Below are 17,727 nucleotides of genomic sequence, written 5' to 3'. Positions count from 1 at the left end.
AATTTTCAGTTATTAATAAATTCTTATTTTTGTTAGATAAAGATTGCCTTTTTCTCAAAATCTCATCATGTGAGAGTGTTATTGATGTGTATCAACAATGCTAAAATTACGTTATATCTCATGATAATTCATCGCCATATGACTAATTTAATCCTTGCCTTATCTTATTAGAAAAAACATAGAAATACTAAATCGGAGTTAATATTATTATTAGTAAACGCAAAATCCATGGTTTCAGCAATTCTTTCTCTGGCTCCAATGATTTTTATAGTAAACAGAGTTCCTTTCTCTCTCCGCCATTGATATCTCTCACACACTATCACGTGTATGTATATATGTAGCTTGTTGAGTTAGGTTTTCTGTTACCTTTTCCACATTCATACTGCAATTCGACCAGCCTACGTTTCCAGAGGTGAGTTCCGTTTATCCAATCAATTGCCAATGCAAGCTACTGCATATATTGTTTCTGAACTGATCATAATCATAATCATAATATGTCTGCTTTGCAATTGTTCGAAATTATTTCAATAGAATGAGAATTTGTGTTGATTCAATCATAATCAGGTGATATTATGTATCTATCGAATGATTTCCAAGGATGGAGAGAATGCTGTTTTACGCGATTGGTATTGTTTTCAGAGTGTAGGGATTGGAGCATTTTGTGACTGATTATGTGTTATTGATGATGATTGTGGTATGGCGATTTGAGGCCATGTGTGTTTGAAGGTGAAATTTTGAGTCTGTGTTTGAAGAGGAGGTGAGGTATGGCTGGAATTCAGCAACAATTGCAGCAGAAACCTGAGAGCGCGGCGAGCGATGCTCACTCTGGATTCGAGGGGGGTTTGGGGGATTTTATGTGCGGCCATTATGACGAATGCATGTCGTTTGCCTCCTGTAGCTCGCCTAGAACAACAACTACCACCGAGGGTGAGGAGGACGAGGGGGAGCAACTTGTTAGAAGGAGGAGGAGGTCCGATATTGACGGTGATGATTTGGGGGAGCCGTCTGCGGTGAGGAGGAGGCAGTCGAGGATTTTGAGCCGGTGGGCTGCCCGCCAGGCGCAAGAGATGATCACCACGATTGAGAGGAGGAATCGTGAGTCGGAGTTGATGGCACTTGCAGGCTTGCACACTGTGTCGATGCTTGATTCCTCTTTCTTGAGGGAGTCCCAGTCCCCAACCTCGAGGCATCAGGGAGATGTGGAGAGGCTCAGCACTCGTGCCTCGTCTATTTTGCAGATGTGGCGTGAGCTGGAAGAGGAGCATGCGCGTAGTCGTGCCCGGGAGAGAGTGAGAGTGAGGACGAGATTAAGGCAACAGAGAAATGTTGATTCTAATACAAACATTTCGGCTCCTAGGCCAGAAAGCAGAGAGATTGAGAACCAGAGTAGCATGGGGGGCGCTACTGAGAGAGAGAATGATTTTGAATCTTGGTCTCAGGATCAATTGCGCCCACAGAATGAGAATAGGGACCACGATGACTCTAGGCTGGAGCAGTCTCCTGATCTTGGAGAAGGTGAGAGGGAGAGAGTTAGCCACATTGTTCGTGGGTGGATGGAGAGTGGTATTGGTGACACGTCCTCGAATCATGCGCAGAGGGCTGACAGTCCCAGAGCTGAATGGCTGGGGGAAACTGAGCGAGAAAGAGTCAGAATCGCAAGGGAGAGGATGCAAATGAGAAGTCAGCAAAGAGGGTCTAGAAGGGGACACAGAGAAGAACAAGATAGCAGACCGGGATCTCAAGTTGATCGTGTTCGTGAAAGATCTTTCACCAGTCGTGATGAAAGTCAGCCTCAGCATGTTCGAAGGGAGAGGTTGAGGTTGCGAGGAAGAGAGGCTCTGCTTGATTTGCTTGTAAGAGCTGAAAGGGACAGGCAAAGAGAACTTCAGAGTTTGTTAGAGCATCGTGCTGTTTCTGATTTTGCACATCGAAATCGTATTCAGGTAATTTTAGAAATGAAAATTCGTTGATCTCCGTTGATTTGCTATAAGTTTAAACTGAAGTCAACAGCTTCCGAGTTCCAACTCATAATCCTCATATCAGTTACTCTAAAGTCGAGCTTTCTATAGTTATTTCTTCCTATTTTCACTTTTAGATCTGCTATTTCTTTGCTCTTGTTTTAATGAGAAAATTTTGCATGAGAAAGTAATGTGCACTAGTATTGATCTTTCAGTCATTGCTGAGAGGTAGATTCTTAAGAAATCAAAGGCCATCTGAGGAAGAGAGACTGCCTTCAGTTGCATCAAGTGAACTAAATCAGTTGAGACAGCAACACACAGTCTCTGGCCTGAGGTAACTCTCTTAACCAGCCATTGAGTAACTGAATTCAAGATTTATCTTGAATATTTTCACTTATATTCAAGGTCTTATACCTTAAATTCTGAATTTTGATTCGGCGCTACTAGTGCTATTTCTCTTCCTTGTCAGAAGCCAATGGTGAGAAATGTAGTCAATCGAAACCAATATTTCCGAGTGTTAGAAAACATAAATCAAGCTCACAAAAATACACTGATGTTTGATAATTTGTCTCAAGTTTAGCTATTCTAGCTCCTTTTGTTTTCAATAATGTCAATCCTTTGAAGCAAAGGGCTAGAATTCTGTACATAAGTTTTTAAATGCTTTTGTTCTACATTCTAGAGCTGTGATATTGAGTGAGTTATATGTTGTTCTTGTTGTTTATGCAATACAATTAATGTCATTCAGGGAAGGGTTCCGCTTCAGATTGGAGAATATCGTGCGTGACCAAGTCAGCAATCATCCTGAAACCACATCTAATAATGGAACCAGTGCTTCACAGGAGTTTCAACATGATGATGAAGAAGCTGATAGTCAACTATTACCTGAGCATGACATGAATATGGAAGGCCCTATAGCTGTCCAAAACCAACAAGTTTCTTCTGATCTTATAAGTGATTGGCAGAGACATGTTACAGAAGTTGAGAGAGAAAACCACCAACAATCTGCTGATATAAGATCTAATGAAGACACAGATTCGAATTGGCAGGAGACCGCAGTACCTGCCTGGCCCACAGAAGCATCTGCCCCTGAAAATCAAGGGGAGAATCATTTGCAAGAAGTTCCTGAGGCTTGGGGTGGTGTTAGCTCTGGGGATGCTGTAGATAATTGGTCCGAAGGTGCTGCAGTCCCTCCAAGATTACTTCGTTCAGTTACATCAAGGGACGCTCGGTTCCCCCCACCCGATGATGACAGTGAGTATAGCATGGAGCTAAGGGAACTCATGAGCAGGTATACCATTGTGTCATACAAGCAGTGTTCTATGTTTTTTTTTAAATTCTCGTCTTATTAGATAAAATGCTTTTTTTTTTCAGGAGGAGTGTCTCGAACCTTCTTCATAGTGGTTTTCGTGCGAGCTTAGATCAATTGATTCAGTCATATGTAGAGAGGCAGGGCAGAGCTCCTATAGATTGGGATCTGCAGAGATCGGATCAAAACCAACTGAACAATGAGCAGAATGAGGACCAACATGTTGCTATTGGTAGACCTTCACCAATATTACCAACTCCTCCCGTGCCACCAGCACAACCCCTTTGGCATCAGGATTTACACCGCTCTGGTTGGTCCCGTCACAATGTCCATCGGGCTGAACTTGTTAGTTTACTCTCTCTCCCAAATGCACAATTATTTAGTATCAAGCTGTGCTATTTTAGTTTCACACTAATATTTCCGATGTAAGCAGGATTGGGAGATGGTTAACGATCTGAGGACAGACGTGGCAAAACTTCAGCAAGGTATGAACCACATGCAAAGGATGTTAGAAGCTTGCATGGACATGCAACTGGAGCTTCAACGTGCAGTACGACAAGAGGTCTCAGCTGCTCTTAATCGATCCTCTGGTGGACAAGGTCTGAATGCGATGTTTGATAGTACTAGTGTTGCTATCGTTGCGTTGCAATCAAGTTTAATTACTGATCTGGATCTGTGATTGCAGTGAGTACTGAAACATCAGATGATGGATCTAAATGGTGCCATGTTAGAAAAGGCACCTGCTGTGTGTGCTGCGATAGCCATATCGATTCCTTGTTGTACAGGTAAAGTATTCGAAACGAGCCATGTCATTTCCTCTTCCTTTTTCGTATCATTGACTGAACCTTCATCTTCCTATCTGCACAGATGTGGACACATGTGCACGTGCTCTAAATGTGCGAACGAGTTGGTCCGGGGAGGAGGAAAATGTCCGTTGTGTCGAGCACCCATCGTTGAGGTGGTTAGAGCTTACTCCATACTGTAAACAGATAACGAGACGAATGCAACAAGACGTGCGCAACGATACATTGGAGCTACGTTCTCTGAGTCTTTATCTGTAAAATTGATTGCCACACGTTTTGCTGATTATAAGAGCAGATTTTTACATTGTAAAGTCGGAGCTAAAAACGCCATTAATTTGATCCTCATTCATTTATAAATAAAATATCAATTCTTTTACGGGGAAAATAGCTATATTGCCATGCTTTCATCTTCTTGTCTACGTAAAACGAGAGCAATTGTAGAAAAATAAGTACATCATGCTCTTTTTTTTTTCTCAATTATGGCATGTGTTTTGAGCATCACCATATGCAATTCACAGTTGTTCGTGTTTTATATATTCCATTTTAAAAATTGACTAAAATTTGTGCAAATTTTGTGATTTAAATCATTATTATCCATTTTTGTTATACTATGCATTAGTTGTCCTTCTATAGAGTTTATAATCTAAGTCGATTGAAAGCAATATAATCGGAGTATGATTTAAACAAAGCGTCAATCTTGTAGCCAATGTTCCGCACCAGAATTATTCATCATTAAAAAAAAAAAACTAACTGTAAAGCCAGAAACTGGAATATATTATACTCAAAACACCATTACAAAGTTTCAATATCTCTCACTCAATGTTAAAAACACACACTACTGACGATGTGTGTTTGATTAGAGGCAGTGCAAGTTGCTACGCGCAGCTTGAGAAATCAACGAGCTACCTCTTCGTCTGCAGCAATGATCGATGTCTGCGCTTTTGTGATTTCCACAATGGCCGTGCTAGAACTCAGCACACGTATCACAGAAGCATTGTGAGATCCACCATCACCTTTCACTTCTACTGTTTCATCCATACCCGTCTTCTGCAGTTCCAACACAAGAATCTAACTCGATTTTCCCAAAATGCTGCACTGGTCTCATCTAGGGGTGTTCGTGCTCAACACACAGCTTATATCGCCCATTTTCAACCATCAGCTTTCCCTTCAGCCTTGAAATATCCACATTCTGTTCTTCCAATTTTGTATACTTGAGCTTTTTGGCCAAATCCATGTCGATGTGCAAACGCGAGTTATCCTCCGTGTAGGGGATGTGCAGCATTTCATTTTCCTGATAGAAGCTCAACGAAAATGAGGCCTTGAGAGTGTCAACACGCTGCCTGAATAGCTCGGGAAACTGCTTAGAGGTAGATATCAGATTTATCTTATTTAAATGAAAGGACAAGATAAAGCTTATGTTTGAGGAGTATACTCACCAGAACATGCTTAGGTTGTAATATCTTCATTAAAAGGAGAGATTTATGCAGCCTGAGAAATAGGAGAAAATGAGAGGTCTTAACTAGTCTAGTTATGCAAATAACACAAGTCGAACTATATATTCACTATTTGCGACAAAAAGCACCACGCAGACTAGGCCAGCTCAACATAAGCTACGATCACTTCAAAAGATAAGCGAAACACAACTTACTGCATTCCAGAAAGAAAGGAACATTGGAGGACTTTCATCGCGATGGGCTTGAAAGGTAAGAGAACCAAATTGGAATCGACTCCTTCCTGTACGGAATAGAAACACAAGGACGATGAGTGAAGCATGATAAAATAATGTTATAATGTCATTGTCCGAAGAGCTCAATTTGCAGAAGAAATGCAAAACGTAGGAGCCAGAAAGAGAGATAATTATCGTGGCAGCACCTCAATGACAAGTAGTGAATTTTGATCCCCACGCCATCGGCGGAGCAAGTGGGTGACCGGTCCAAGTCGAAGACTCCAGTGCGGACAAAATACAATGCAAGGTTCCTGCCAAATTTTTCTATCCCACAGAATATCAGTAATCAGTCTACTTACAAAAGAGCCTAATAATGCAATAAATATATCAGCCGACCTTGAAATCTCTATATTCTAACATGATCATGATTTCCCAACCAACGTTTTAGAGAAATTGTAGAATCCAATAAGCGTAGATGATTTATTAGAATAAGGATCACTTATAAAATACTGTAATATGAAATGAAAATTACTACATCAAAGGATGGTTCTTAGATGCAATTATGCAAGTTTCCACGAAAAGAATAGAGGGCTAAGAGTGAAAGAATTATTCCGTGCAAAGGATACAAGTTTCTTACAATAGTTCATCCGAATGAATGGCAGGACACAAGTGAAGCCTTCCATCTTTCAGCATCTCCGTATGAGTGAACAAGGAGGGTTTTTCAGAGTAGAACTGCACTAGAGGATTTTATATCAGCTTGCTTTCAAGGAAAGCCTCTAAGTTACAAATAGGTGATATCTTAAATTTAACATACGCGATCTTCGCATTGCTCGCCTAACCATTCTGGAATGATACTTGTAAATTTCATAAGCTCTTCTGCAACAGAAGAAATGACGAAAATGGGAACCTGCATCACAGAACTTTGGTTTTCAACTACATCATTGGAGTAACAATGAAAGGTAACTAACAAAAAGATCAACCAGATCTGTAATCCATTAGCTCTGCATTACAAATCTAATAAGCAACTGGCATTTAGCAACTGGCACAACCAAATATTGAATTGCAGTAGTAATTTACAACAAAAAAGAAGCCATGAAAATGATAACCTTTTGAAACTAGAATCAAGTTAATAACTCACGTTTTAAGCTAAAAAACACAAATAATTATTCACGTGTTACATCTTCAAAAAGTATCTCGTATATTGATATATACATATACCACAGTCATAAATGTACCTTCATATTTTCTGAAGTCAAGTGAAGTTCGAAACGCTCCAACAGCTGCAAAATGATCCCAAGACGCCCAGTAGGAATTAGAATCGAACCCCCAGCTTTGATAGAGTCCATGGAACAGGAGCATATGAAATCTAACTTGTCGATTTCCTCTAAATAGTCATCAGTGCTAAGGAGAGCAGATCTTGCCTCTGAAGTAACATCAGCACTACTGCATTAATTTTTAAGATTCAATCAGTTTAACTATTGCAGTAAGAAATATGACACATATATATAGGAACCTCCTGAATGAATCACATGAAAGTAGGTGGAACCATAGGAACAATTGTAAAAGAAAGGATTAATAAGGATACAATGCAAAGTCTACAGGAATTGAAAGCATGGCCACCTTGAATTTGAGAAGTAGTTAGCCAGGGCAGAGAAATCCTCATCATTGCCAACTTGCTCTAGAGCATTGAGGGAAGAGAAATCTGAATATACAACCACATCACTAGCCTGAAGGGCCTCGTAATCAAAATTCTTTGCTATAGCAGATCTGAAAACAGAACTTGAAATATATGCAATGCTTCCCCGAGGACCATTTATTCTCCAATTGCACGAGCCTATTTCCAAACCAGAAGCTAATGGTTTTACAATCAGTATGCCATTGTAGCAAATTTCCTCAGCATAATTAAGAGACTCGACCTTCAGCATGCAAGCCTTCACATCAGCTGCACTGAGAAGCATGTTTTATTAAGGATCAAAATATGTGTAGGTATAGGGAGATAAATTATGATTAAATAAAGGGGAGAAAAAGAATATGCAGGAAACACGTTCCCAAGATGTTTCAGACTTCTAATTTCCATATTGAAAAAAAAATTAAATGGTGTGAGCAATGGCGGTCGCGGGATTTTGAAGTTGGGGGGTCCAATTCCGTAACAATTGTAAGGTATTTTTTTGTCGCCGTAGCCGAAAGTTGCGACATTATTACGATGCGAAGGAAATGAATAATGAGATAGATTTAACTAACTGATATAGAAACTAGATATATGTATATATTTAATATTATTAATTATGAATAAATTTTTGAAATAAGTTAAGTAATAACATGAAAATTGTTGTGTATAATAGTTGTAGAAAAATTTAAAAAAATCACAAAAATATACTAGCTAAAAGAAAAATTGAAATGATCAATATTTAATAAATTAATCAATGAAGTACATAAAAACATAGAATTTTTTTGTGTATAACTGATTCAAGAAATATTAAAAAACATCAAATATAGTAAAAATACAATTGAGAATGATAAAACGCCCAAATAAGCTTCATGAGATTCGAACACAGGCTGAGAAGACGCTAGGCGAGAGATCTTACCACCTGTGCTGAGTTACTATATTATTCATATGAATATAAAATATATACTAATAATTGAAATTGTTGGGGGTTCCATGGGTCCCCCAAACCCCTATGTCGGTCCGCCACTGGGTGTGAGAGAGTGTTACTATTTTGAATATCATTATATTGAAAATAATTAATTTCCTATCTGGTTCTTTAATTTTTAGTTATTTTTTTTAAAATCCTGATGCTTGAAGATGTTGATGGATATCAGCACTAGGTGGAATAACACAATACAATCTAAAAAAGTTAAAAGACTAACTATTAGTTGGATCAAAAGTACAACTAAAACTTGTCATGATCATCTGAGCAGATGCATAGATACTTAAATTTATAGCACCAATTATCTGTATCTTCCATGCCACATTCTAGACCATCAAACATCACTTGTACTCGTATAACAGTTTAGTTTCCAACACCAGTAGTTCTAGAAATAGTAAATAATTTAAAGATAACCGTTGAATGAATTTCTCTTGCTCTAGCTACAATATACATCAAACGGGTATAGTTTGCACTATTACCTGTATAAAGGCATCCAACAACCAAAGTCAGTCTCATCTGACCCAAAAACTGTCTTCTTCATCTCCAAGGGTAGCATTTCAAGTCTGTCCCACTTCATCCAGATAGGCTCATCAGACTCGGGTCCATAGGACTGCCTAAATTCCTTATGCATATAGACAAGATCTTCCATCATTAGTTTCCCAATTCTAGAGGCAGCCTTAGTTGCATACACCTGAACCACCAAATATAATATACGTATGTCATATACATACCATTTCAGTTGGTAAGCGAAAATGATTGAAATGGCCCACTTAAAACATAACCTCATTTACCTTAGCTGTAAAACCTTTCTTCCGAGTGAGAAACGGTAGGCCCAACATTCCAATTGGACTGGTTATTAAAACTACATCAATGAATGAAATATTCCAAGAAAGTAACTTCGTGACAGTTCTATAACGCGGCTCAGCATAAATTAAACCATTCCCCCTCTTCTCTTCATCAATGTTTATATCATGAGAATCCACTGGGAGAGGAGAAAAGATTGTTAAAGATGAAAGGTCCATAGGGCAATCAATTAAAACCGAAACACCAGAAATATCCAAAATGTGGCATGGAGGGAAATAATAGCCCCTGCCTTCGCTTATGCATGTCTGCAATGACAAATCGCCAATATCATCAGTAAGAAACTAAGATATAATCAACTAGGAAGAGTTGCACCAGTAGATGATCATCCATCCTGGTAGTTTAAGATATGAAATAGTTGTACCTGACTAATTGAAGTAGACATTAGCATTCAACAAGCTGGATACTTCAGCAGCTCACAGAGATAGGATAAATTAGGTTCAACAGCACTTTTTGAAGGGCCTTGACATCAACATCTAATGTTTTTTTCACTTTTGGGCGGATCAAAATAAAAATTTCAGCTTGAATTCCGAATCATGTATTGCAGGGCTGCACATGTCAATACCGAAGTTAGGTTAAATAAAAACCTAGCAAATTACAAGAGCACAAAAACAGTAACTGTGTCTGGGAACAACAATAGCATTCGTTCCAATTGCATTCAGCTTATTGTTGAAGAATCATTGCTCAATTTCATCTGTCTAGTAAAAGCATACAAATTGGAAAAAATCCAGCAATTTCACAATTCTGTTTGACCGGAGAGCAACCAGAAGAAAAGGTGATCGGGATTTGGTACCTGCGTGATGAGATAGAGAGAGGAGGCAGGTCAATCGGCGAATGGCGGCGTGAGACGGTGCTGGGCGGCGGCGGCTGGAATGCGCTGCTTCAGTTTTTTTTATTTTTATTTTTAACTTTAAACGTGTTTGGAGTTATTAAGACTTTAATATAAGGCCGTGTTTGTTTGGCACGGATTGTGCAATGGGAAAGTAATTTGATTCCTAATTGTTAAATTCCTGTGTTTGGATGGATTATAAAAAATCAAGAAAGTAACATGATTCCTAGTTTTTAAATTTCTATGTTTGGTTTGAATTTTAAAAAAAATAGGGAAAATAATCACATTCCTAATATCAAGGAAATTTAACTTAAAATCCTGGATTCTTTTTCCTCTCAATAACCTAGGTATTCTTTTTCCCTAGGATTAGAGCTACCGTTTTTTTTTTCTTCTTCAGCGGTTTTTCTCTTTTCTTTTTCTTCATCATTCTCAAACTTTTCTTTCTCCACATGATTCTCAAGGCGAATTATATATTCTCCTACATTTTCATTTCTTGGGTGTTTGTGTTAATCTCTCATACACTAGCTTAATCGCTATGTATATACACAAATTAGTAATCAAGGTGCAAACTTTTCCTAAAACTTCTTTTATATTTTGTGATGCGTTCAAAATCTGTTATTAGTAGAACTTAAATTTACAGTTTGCATTCGCAGTATATTCCGATATAGTTTAGTTGATTTCAAATTAGATGTTTAAGTGATTCTTATTGGTTACAAACTTACAATTAGAAAAAGGTGCAGATTTTGGAGTTTTGAGAGATTAGGGTTCTAAAGTCACGACTCACGATTGCTTCTTCTCCAACTGCATCAATTATATTTCTAATTGCTAGTATACTACAGATAGTTGTTTATTTAGTAATTGTTTATATCATATTTAATCAATTTATTAGATTGTTCCAAATAAATAAAAAATTATAGTTTCACAATACTAGTAGTACACAATTTTAAAAAATACTTACTATAAGATTTTAAAAGATACTAGTATTACTTGAAAAAAAAATGTAACTGAATGTAGAAATAAATATAATTGAATATATTAAGCTAATTTAAAGGAAAGTAAGGTATTTATATATTAAAATTTTAAGGTATTTATATATTAAAATTTTAGAATTAAAATTAAATAAAAAAACAAAATGTGTCGTTGGGTTATTCCAATTTTTTTAATTTAAAAAATACACAGTGTCGATCGTTGACTTGTCAACGTGCTCATACACGCGTTCATGTGAGTACCCAATATTCATGGTTCCGCAGAGCCATGCTCAAGGGTGTTGAGTACGCGCATACTTGCACTTTGCACGAACTACACTTTCAATGTCTCCATTGATATCACACTTTTTCAGAAATTCTTTTCCTTTGTTAATTTGTGTTGGTTGATGACTTGAGGCGATCTCTCTAGTATGAGATTGTTTGACTAAAATTTTTTACAAATAAACATGTAAAGAATTAAGATGATCGATTTTAGTTTGAGAGATTAATTGGCATTCAAGTTATTGGTGATCTTCTATGAAGTCATGATTTCAAGTTATTTCCAGCTTTAATTTAACTACTGTAAGCACCTCAGATAAAAAAAGAAGAAGAAAATTTAGATGCAACGCAACCAAAATCAGAAAAAAAAAAAAAAAAACAAATCAATTTATTGAGAACTCGTATAATTCAGATCATAAGATCTGATCAACCCCAAACAATTCAGAAATGAAACTCGTGTAAAACTACATACATGAATATACCAATTTTACACACAGAAACAAAAAAAAAAAAAACGAAAAAATGAAAAATATAGGAGTATTTCAGATGAAACAATTCCTCTTTGCGGAGCCATAGCCATCGCAGCTGTTGTTTACCTCCACAATTCTGAAAAGCGACTCGATCTCCTCTCCGGCGAAGAATTCCAGCTCGCAGAGCTTCCTCTTGCATGCGGCGGCCTGGCGCCGCTTCTTCGGCGCCGGCGGGCAGCGGAGGACGGCGGGGATCATGTGCCGCGGAGATCTCGGCGTCTGGCAATCTTCGCTCCTGCAAAATTCGTCGTCATTTCCGCCGATTTCATCGGTCGAATTGCTCGTCTTGATCATCGGCAGACTCAATTCGCGATCCGAAGACATGATTGATGATCTGATTCGAGTGCGTGTTTGTGTGTGAGAGAAATGGGAATGGAAATGGAAATGGAGCAGTAGAGGCGTGCAGTGGAAGGTAATTGAGTTTTTGTTTTCTTTAATCTCACACAATGAAGCGATCGACCTTTCCTCACATGTCTATTTCAATACTCACCTTTTTCCAGATAGGCAATTTTATTTACTCCTATTATCTTTTTCATGAAAAGCAAATCTCAAGATATTAATTATTTGGAAAATTATTTATGAATATTAAAATTTAGTAACGCACTGTGAAATAGTAGTAAAAATTTTACTTCCTTCGTCCCACAATAGGAGTCATATTGTGGCACTGGTTTTAAGAAATATAAAGAATAGTGAATTGAAAAAAGTTAGTGCAATATGAGGACTACAGAAAAATATGACTCTTATTACGGGACGGACCGAAATGGTAAAATGTGATTTTTATTGTGGGACGGAGGGAGTATATACGTATCTAATCTATTGGTTAAATTTTTTTCAGTATTAAGTGATGAGATAATAAGATAACGATGAAGATGTGAAAGTCAACGTTATCGATAAACCTACTTTTTCTGTGATTTTTAAAAAGTGAGAGTCAACGATATCGATAATCTTGCTTTATTCCATTATATTTTAAGATGTGAGACTCAACGTTATCTATACTTTTACTTTATTCCGTTATTTTTAAAGATGTGGGAGTCAACGTTATCTATACTCTTACTTTATTCCGTGACTTTTAAAGATAAAGTTATCCACATTCTTGCTTTATTCGGTGATTTTTAAGGGAGTCAACTTTGTCTGATTAACTATTTGCTTTTTTATGAAATTTATTTAAGAAATTTTACTTATCTAATTAAGATTGGAGAGAAGATAAATGCACATAAATTTTACATGTACATAATATTGTCAAAATTTAAATTTAAGTAAATTTAATTAAAAATTAGTTTTATTATGTTGTATACAATAAGAAAGAAGTGATATAGAAATTTTATAATCAAATTGTAATATGATTTTGAGCTTCATTTGAATTAATTATATATATTTAGTAAAAAAAGTATACGAATACTAAATTAATTAATATTTATAAATCGATTAGTATGAAATTTATTTTAAATCAATTAATGTTTATAAATCGATTTTCAATGTAAAAAGTTAAAAAAGTTCGATTATGTACAATAGTAGTAAATATAATTTCACATTCATTTGATATATTTATGAACTATTTTCAGTACCCATGTTCATGTGTATGAAATAAGAAATAAAAATTAAAAATAAATATAAGAATAATAATATAAAAATAAAAATAATAAATACTGCATTAGGTTGGGTGGAGTAGTTTCACTTTCACACGGCAGGATCTCGTTTTATTTTAGAAGATGAGAAAAGAGAAAAAGGTGAAAATGACAGTTGAATGACATGTGAAGTTTGCGGCTATGTATGTTTTTTTCACTTTATTTTATTTTATTTGTGGCGTGATTTTAGGATTATTCCCTCTTCCGCTAATAAAATTATAAAATTTGAGTGAAATAAATTAATCGAATATAGAATTAGAATCTACTTAATATTTATGATTGAAATTAAATAAGATTTTTAATAGAAGATAAACGGAAATAATAACATAGACCTTTAAGAGGGAATGCAAAATGAGTACTCCACTAATTCTTTGCTTGAGTGTTGACTGTTGAGGCACTAATTTGTAACTTGGATTTAAAATTATATAATTGTGCTTACCATTAATACTATACATACCTAGAAGTTAGAAATGCAAGAATCACATTACCCACAGTTTATTGCAATAAAATAAAAATTCGACACTGGATTAGGTGGGTAATCACCATTTATCAATCAAAAATCCATAATAAAATGCTTGCATTTAACACGTGATAATAAAATTTGGCAAGAAAAGATATTGTTAATGTTTAAATGTGATTAATGTTCTATTAAGTATCATAAAACACAGTTACATCCAAATAATCAAAATCAAATCAAATTGTAACAAAATAATTAAATAAATCATAAAGATAAGCATGGCACTAAATTGATAGTAATATATTGTTGAAATATGTAGGACATTTTTTTATATCTCACACCTAATAATGTTAACAACTTGGACTTCTGTCACCTAAAAACACGAGTAAATTATAAACAAAACACTTTCTTATTAGTATTATATTTTCATGACGATGGTTTATAATTTATAGGTAAATATAAATTTTAAAGTGACGACTCATACACGTTCTGTCATAGTCCTATACTACTGCATGTTATCCACTAATCCATTACTATTTTACAATTTTCTCATAATAGTTTTTTATTTATTTCATATTCTGAAACGGAAGAAGCTTCATTATTTTATTTGTTATAAATATAATCCCAGTTCAAATTCAAAACCAGTAGGGTATAATACATTCGATTATAAATTTATTTGAACGAGGCGTAAAATATTAAAGTGAATTTTTTTTTATCTCTCTCATTTTTCATGATAAATTTACAATAAATGGGAGTGTAACATAATCGCATTAAACGAAAACTATTGAATCCCAAGCAAAGCTCCCAATTCATATTTAATTCAATTTGATTGTTAATTAATAAAATATGTACAAGGTCATAATTGCATGAAGTTGGGGACATGGATATTATTTTAGGGGAGGGACATGCATACTTACAATAATATGATTAGAATGAAATATTCTATTCTCTTGTTGAATGTCACGTTATATTTAATTATATTTGTATTTTGTACGATATGAAATCTTAACTTTTTAGTTTTTATACACAAACTTCCCGCCACAAAACTTTTAGAAGTGGTATAATTTTTCTTTCTTATTTTGTCTATTATTATTAAAATGCTCTGAATCCAATAATGATTTTTTATCGGCTAGCTATGATATAATATGATATAGTAATAGTAATATTGGTGGGAAATTTTGTGGGCCTTTAATTTATCGCGACAAATAACTAAGAGAAGTGATTTGATTTGTAGGAAATTATATGCAATCATTGTGTATAAAAGCATGGCCCTTATTGGTAAGTGTATTTTAATTAGGGGCGGGTAAAACGGATAAAAAAAAGGTATATCGATCGTATTGTATTAAAAAATATTGAATTTTCGGTATATCGTAATTTTTAATACGGTACGATATCGTACTAGAAGTTTTCGATACGGTAACGATATAAATTTTCTTATACCGCAGTAGGCCAATGGTATACCGAAAATATGATGTATACCGATAATCGATATACCACAGTATAAAGGTATACAAAATGGTACGGTATAGTGGTACATTGTACCGAAGTTTGGTATACTGTACAGTTCGATATATCGAAATTCGGTATGATATACCAATACGATAAATTAACGGTAGTAACATTATCCATACAAAACTTTAGGATTAACGGTACATTATTTTAATTGAAGTGGGTTGAGTGTGACTAATTATCACATGATTATCCTTTTAGGATTGGGTTATGATATTCAATCTTATAGACCAAATACACTTTATATTTAATCCAACGATACAACTTGCAAATCGAACAAATCCAACTAATTTATATATGAGCTTATACAATAATAATGAGTTATATTTAATCACCTTTATTGATAAGAAAAATAAGAAGATAGTAGTACCCTTATTGATAAGAAAATCGCAAGAATAATGAAAGAAAGAAAAAATAAAAAAATAAAAAAATTGAAATACTAAAATCCTTATTAATTTGCTCCCTAAAACTAGGTCGAATCCATTCCACAGCGATCCTCTACCCAACTAATTAAATACTAGTACTATTCAAATGCGTCGAATTCATTCCACAGCGATCCTCTACCCAACTAATTAAATACTAGTACTATCCAAATGCATAAATACAGGCGCATGCTTCTGCATAATATAAATGCGGCGTGCTTCCCCCTCACCTCTCTCCTCTCTCCCCTCTCTCCCCTCTCACCTGTATCTTCTTCCCCAACTCGCTCTCAAATTTCCTTAAAAAACGTATACCTTTTCTTATTTTTTTTTATCTGCATGGTATATTTTGAGTAAGAAATTACTTTTTGATGTAGTATAAATGAATGTTGTAGCATTTTTTTTTATTTCTCAAGTTAAGATGTTGTGCCTGGGTAGAAGAAACGCCTCTTATTTCTTTATTTTGTTTACGAAAATTAGAAATCTAACTGTTCTTCTTGTTTTTTTGTAGGTTTGCTAGGTGCTCCAAATGCTGGCTTTTCGGTGGTTTCGGCAAAGGAGAAACCGATGAAGAAAAAAGTGAAGCAAGGGAATTTCCCTTGCAATCACATAGATTGTCCGAGATTCCGAAGGGACAACCGACTTCCCATAACCAGACACTGGAGGGAAGTGCACGGTGTCACAAGCAATAGGCCGAGTGACTTCTGCAAGAACTGCGGCAACTACAGACTTAGTGGCTTTCCTTGCAAGTACATGGAGCGGTGCCCATGGAAGGATGGTCTGGAACCAATCAGATCCCACGAGTTGCTGACCAAGAAGTATCATCAAAAGAAGGAGGAGAAGTACAAGAAGAAGGAGGCCGATGAGGATTAATGGGGGATGGATACGCTGCATTAACCATTCCACATTAATGGTACATTGTACCGAAGTTTGGTATACTGTACAGTTCGATATATCGAAATTCGGTATGATATACCAATACGATAAATTAACGGTAGTAACATTATCCATACAAAACTTTCGATATGATAACAGTATGAAATTCGTTCGTACCGATATTTTTGATCTAACACATTCCATGTTCATTCTTTAAGTTGGTTTCTAATGGAATTAGTTGAATCCTTGCATTCACCGAAGAAAAGGGAGGAATATGGTGTTTGGAGTTGTGTTTGAAAATATTAATGAAAATAGACTATGACATATCAACACTAGAAAAAATACAAGAATCTGACTCTGACTCCAAGCACCGAGCCTAATTTCTATCTTCTCTCTTTGCCCTTTCACAATTCAAATTCATTGCCGTTGCTTGATTAAACAAATGCTCATTTGAGATCACAACTAGACATTTGAGATCACAACTAGACATTTTTGAGATCACAATTAGACATTTGAAATGGAAATTTTGTACCTCAAATGCAATTAAATCAAGTTCTTCCTGGGCCCTCACAAACACCCTGCCCTCAAATTCTTGATGTGTTCTTCATTCTCTGAAATCGTGTGCTGGTTGATCTGGATAGTGTGCTTCAAATCGGAATTCAGGTTCTCCAGCTTTAGGATGGCTGCTGTTGCCTCCTCATAGTTTGCGTCCATCTCAATGTTAGAGTTTGTATACTAGAAATCACGTTTCGAGTGATTGAATACTGTAAAACTCTTATTTTATTTTCCGATGAATAAAACAAATTATTTTTGTCATAATGTTGTTATGTTTTACATTTAATGGATGTTAATGCATGTTTAAATGTATAAGTTAACTTAACAAAGTCTAAGTCTTTGTTTTAGTAGACCGGTTGTGGGCGGCGTCCACTTTAAGGTAACACGGTCAGTTCTAAACAAAGAAAAAGATGAATTTCACAACCTAGTTGGAATTTGACT

General features: G+C 35.6%; 3 protein-coding genes and 1 long non-coding RNA gene across 6 annotated transcripts; 2 read left to right on the top strand and 2 right to left on the bottom strand.

Moving 5' to 3' along the window:
• The first annotated feature begins 61 nt into the window (after window positions 1–61).
• On the top strand, window positions 62–4,452 carry LOC125210151 (uncharacterized). Of its 2 annotated transcripts, none has more exons than XM_048109723.2 (8): window positions 62–412; window positions 640–1,943; window positions 2,174–2,292; window positions 2,704–3,246; window positions 3,330–3,609; window positions 3,698–3,863; window positions 3,950–4,049; window positions 4,132–4,452. In XM_048109723.2, the coding sequence occupies exons 2-8, from the start codon at window positions 765–767 to the stop codon at window positions 4,247–4,249; spliced, it is 2,505 nt and encodes an 834-aa protein (XP_047965680.1). In that variant the 5' UTR covers window positions 62–412; window positions 640–764; the 3' UTR covers window positions 4,250–4,452. The 2 variants fall into 2 exon arrangements, with proteins under 2 accessions (XP_047965680.1, XP_047965679.1); XM_048109722.2 differs by having other exon boundaries at window positions 565–1,943.
• Window positions 4,453–4,820: 368 nt separating this feature from the next.
• Window positions 4,821–10,184, bottom strand: LOC125216369 (integrator complex subunit). Its single transcript, XM_048118059.2, has 12 exons — window positions 10,036–10,184; window positions 9,607–9,791; window positions 9,173–9,490; window positions 8,861–9,072; window positions 7,354–7,680; window positions 6,969–7,176; window positions 6,548–6,640; window positions 6,371–6,465; window positions 5,940–6,057; window positions 5,716–5,801; window positions 5,504–5,555; window positions 4,821–5,424 (listed from the first exon to the last, which is right to left on the bottom strand). The coding sequence occupies exons 2-12, from the start codon at window positions 9,631–9,633 to the stop codon at window positions 5,173–5,175; spliced, it is 1,788 nt and encodes a 595-aa protein (XP_047974016.1). The 5' UTR covers window positions 9,634–9,791; window positions 10,036–10,184; the 3' UTR covers window positions 4,821–5,172.
• Window positions 10,185–11,857: 1,673 nt separating this feature from the next.
• LOC125210108 (uncharacterized) lies at window positions 11,858–12,169 on the bottom strand. Its single transcript, XM_048109687.1, has one exon. The coding sequence runs from the start codon at window positions 12,167–12,169 to the stop codon at window positions 11,858–11,860; it is 312 nt and encodes a 103-aa protein (XP_047965644.1).
• A 3,855-nt stretch (window positions 12,170–16,024) lies between these two features.
• Window positions 16,025–17,055, top strand: LOC125217149 (uncharacterized). 2 transcript variants are annotated; one of them, XR_007175579.2, is made up of 2 exons: window positions 16,025–16,164; window positions 16,367–17,055. It is a non-coding gene; the product is annotated as an uncharacterized LOC125217149 (long non-coding RNA). The 2 variants fall into 2 exon arrangements; XR_016136196.1 differs by having other exon boundaries at window positions 16,025–16,208.
• The last annotated feature ends 672 nt before the right edge of the window (window positions 17,056–17,727 follow it).

The sequence above is a fragment of the Salvia hispanica genome, chromosome 3 (assembly GCF_029641045.1).
Source record: "Salvia hispanica isolate PSC_SH4W2 chromosome 3, Shi_PSC_v1, whole genome shotgun sequence".
NCBI classification, from domain to species: domain Eukaryota; kingdom Viridiplantae; phylum Streptophyta; class Magnoliopsida; order Lamiales; family Lamiaceae; genus Salvia; species Salvia hispanica.
The sequence above is the reverse complement of the archived record's forward strand: the minus strand, read 5'-3'. Positions and strand labels throughout refer to the sequence as shown.

What these genes read in the sequence shown, in the direction of transcription:
- LOC125216369 (XM_048118059.2), bottom strand. Translation starts at nt 9,633, where the DNA reads ATGCTAATGTCTACTTCAATTAGTCAG. An exon ending in AGAAAGGTTTTACAGCTAAG is followed by an intron (nt 9,073 to 9,172) that starts GTAAATGAGGTT and finishes TTGGTGGTTCAG; the next exon opens with GTGTATGCAACTAAGGCTGC. An exon ending in AACTACTTCTCAAATTCAAG is followed by an intron (nt 7,177 to 7,353) that starts GTGGCCATGCTT and finishes AAATTAATGCAG; the next exon opens with TAGTGCTGATGTTACTTCAG.
- LOC125210108 (XM_048109687.1), bottom strand. Translation starts at nt 12,169, where the DNA reads ATGTCTTCGGATCGCGAATTGAGTCTGCCGATGATCAAGACGAGCAAT.
- LOC125210151 (XM_048109723.2), top strand. Translation starts at nt 765, where the DNA reads ATGGCTGGAATTCAGCAACAATTGCAGCAGAAACCTGAGAGCGCGGCG. An exon ending in CACACAGTCTCTGGCCTGAG is followed by an intron (nt 2,293 to 2,703) that starts GTAACTCTCTTA and finishes AATGTCATTCAG; the next exon opens with GGAAGGGTTCCGCTTCAGAT. An exon ending in ATGTCCATCGGGCTGAACTT is followed by an intron (nt 3,610 to 3,697) that starts GTTAGTTTACTC and finishes CGATGTAAGCAG; the next exon opens with GATTGGGAGATGGTTAACGA.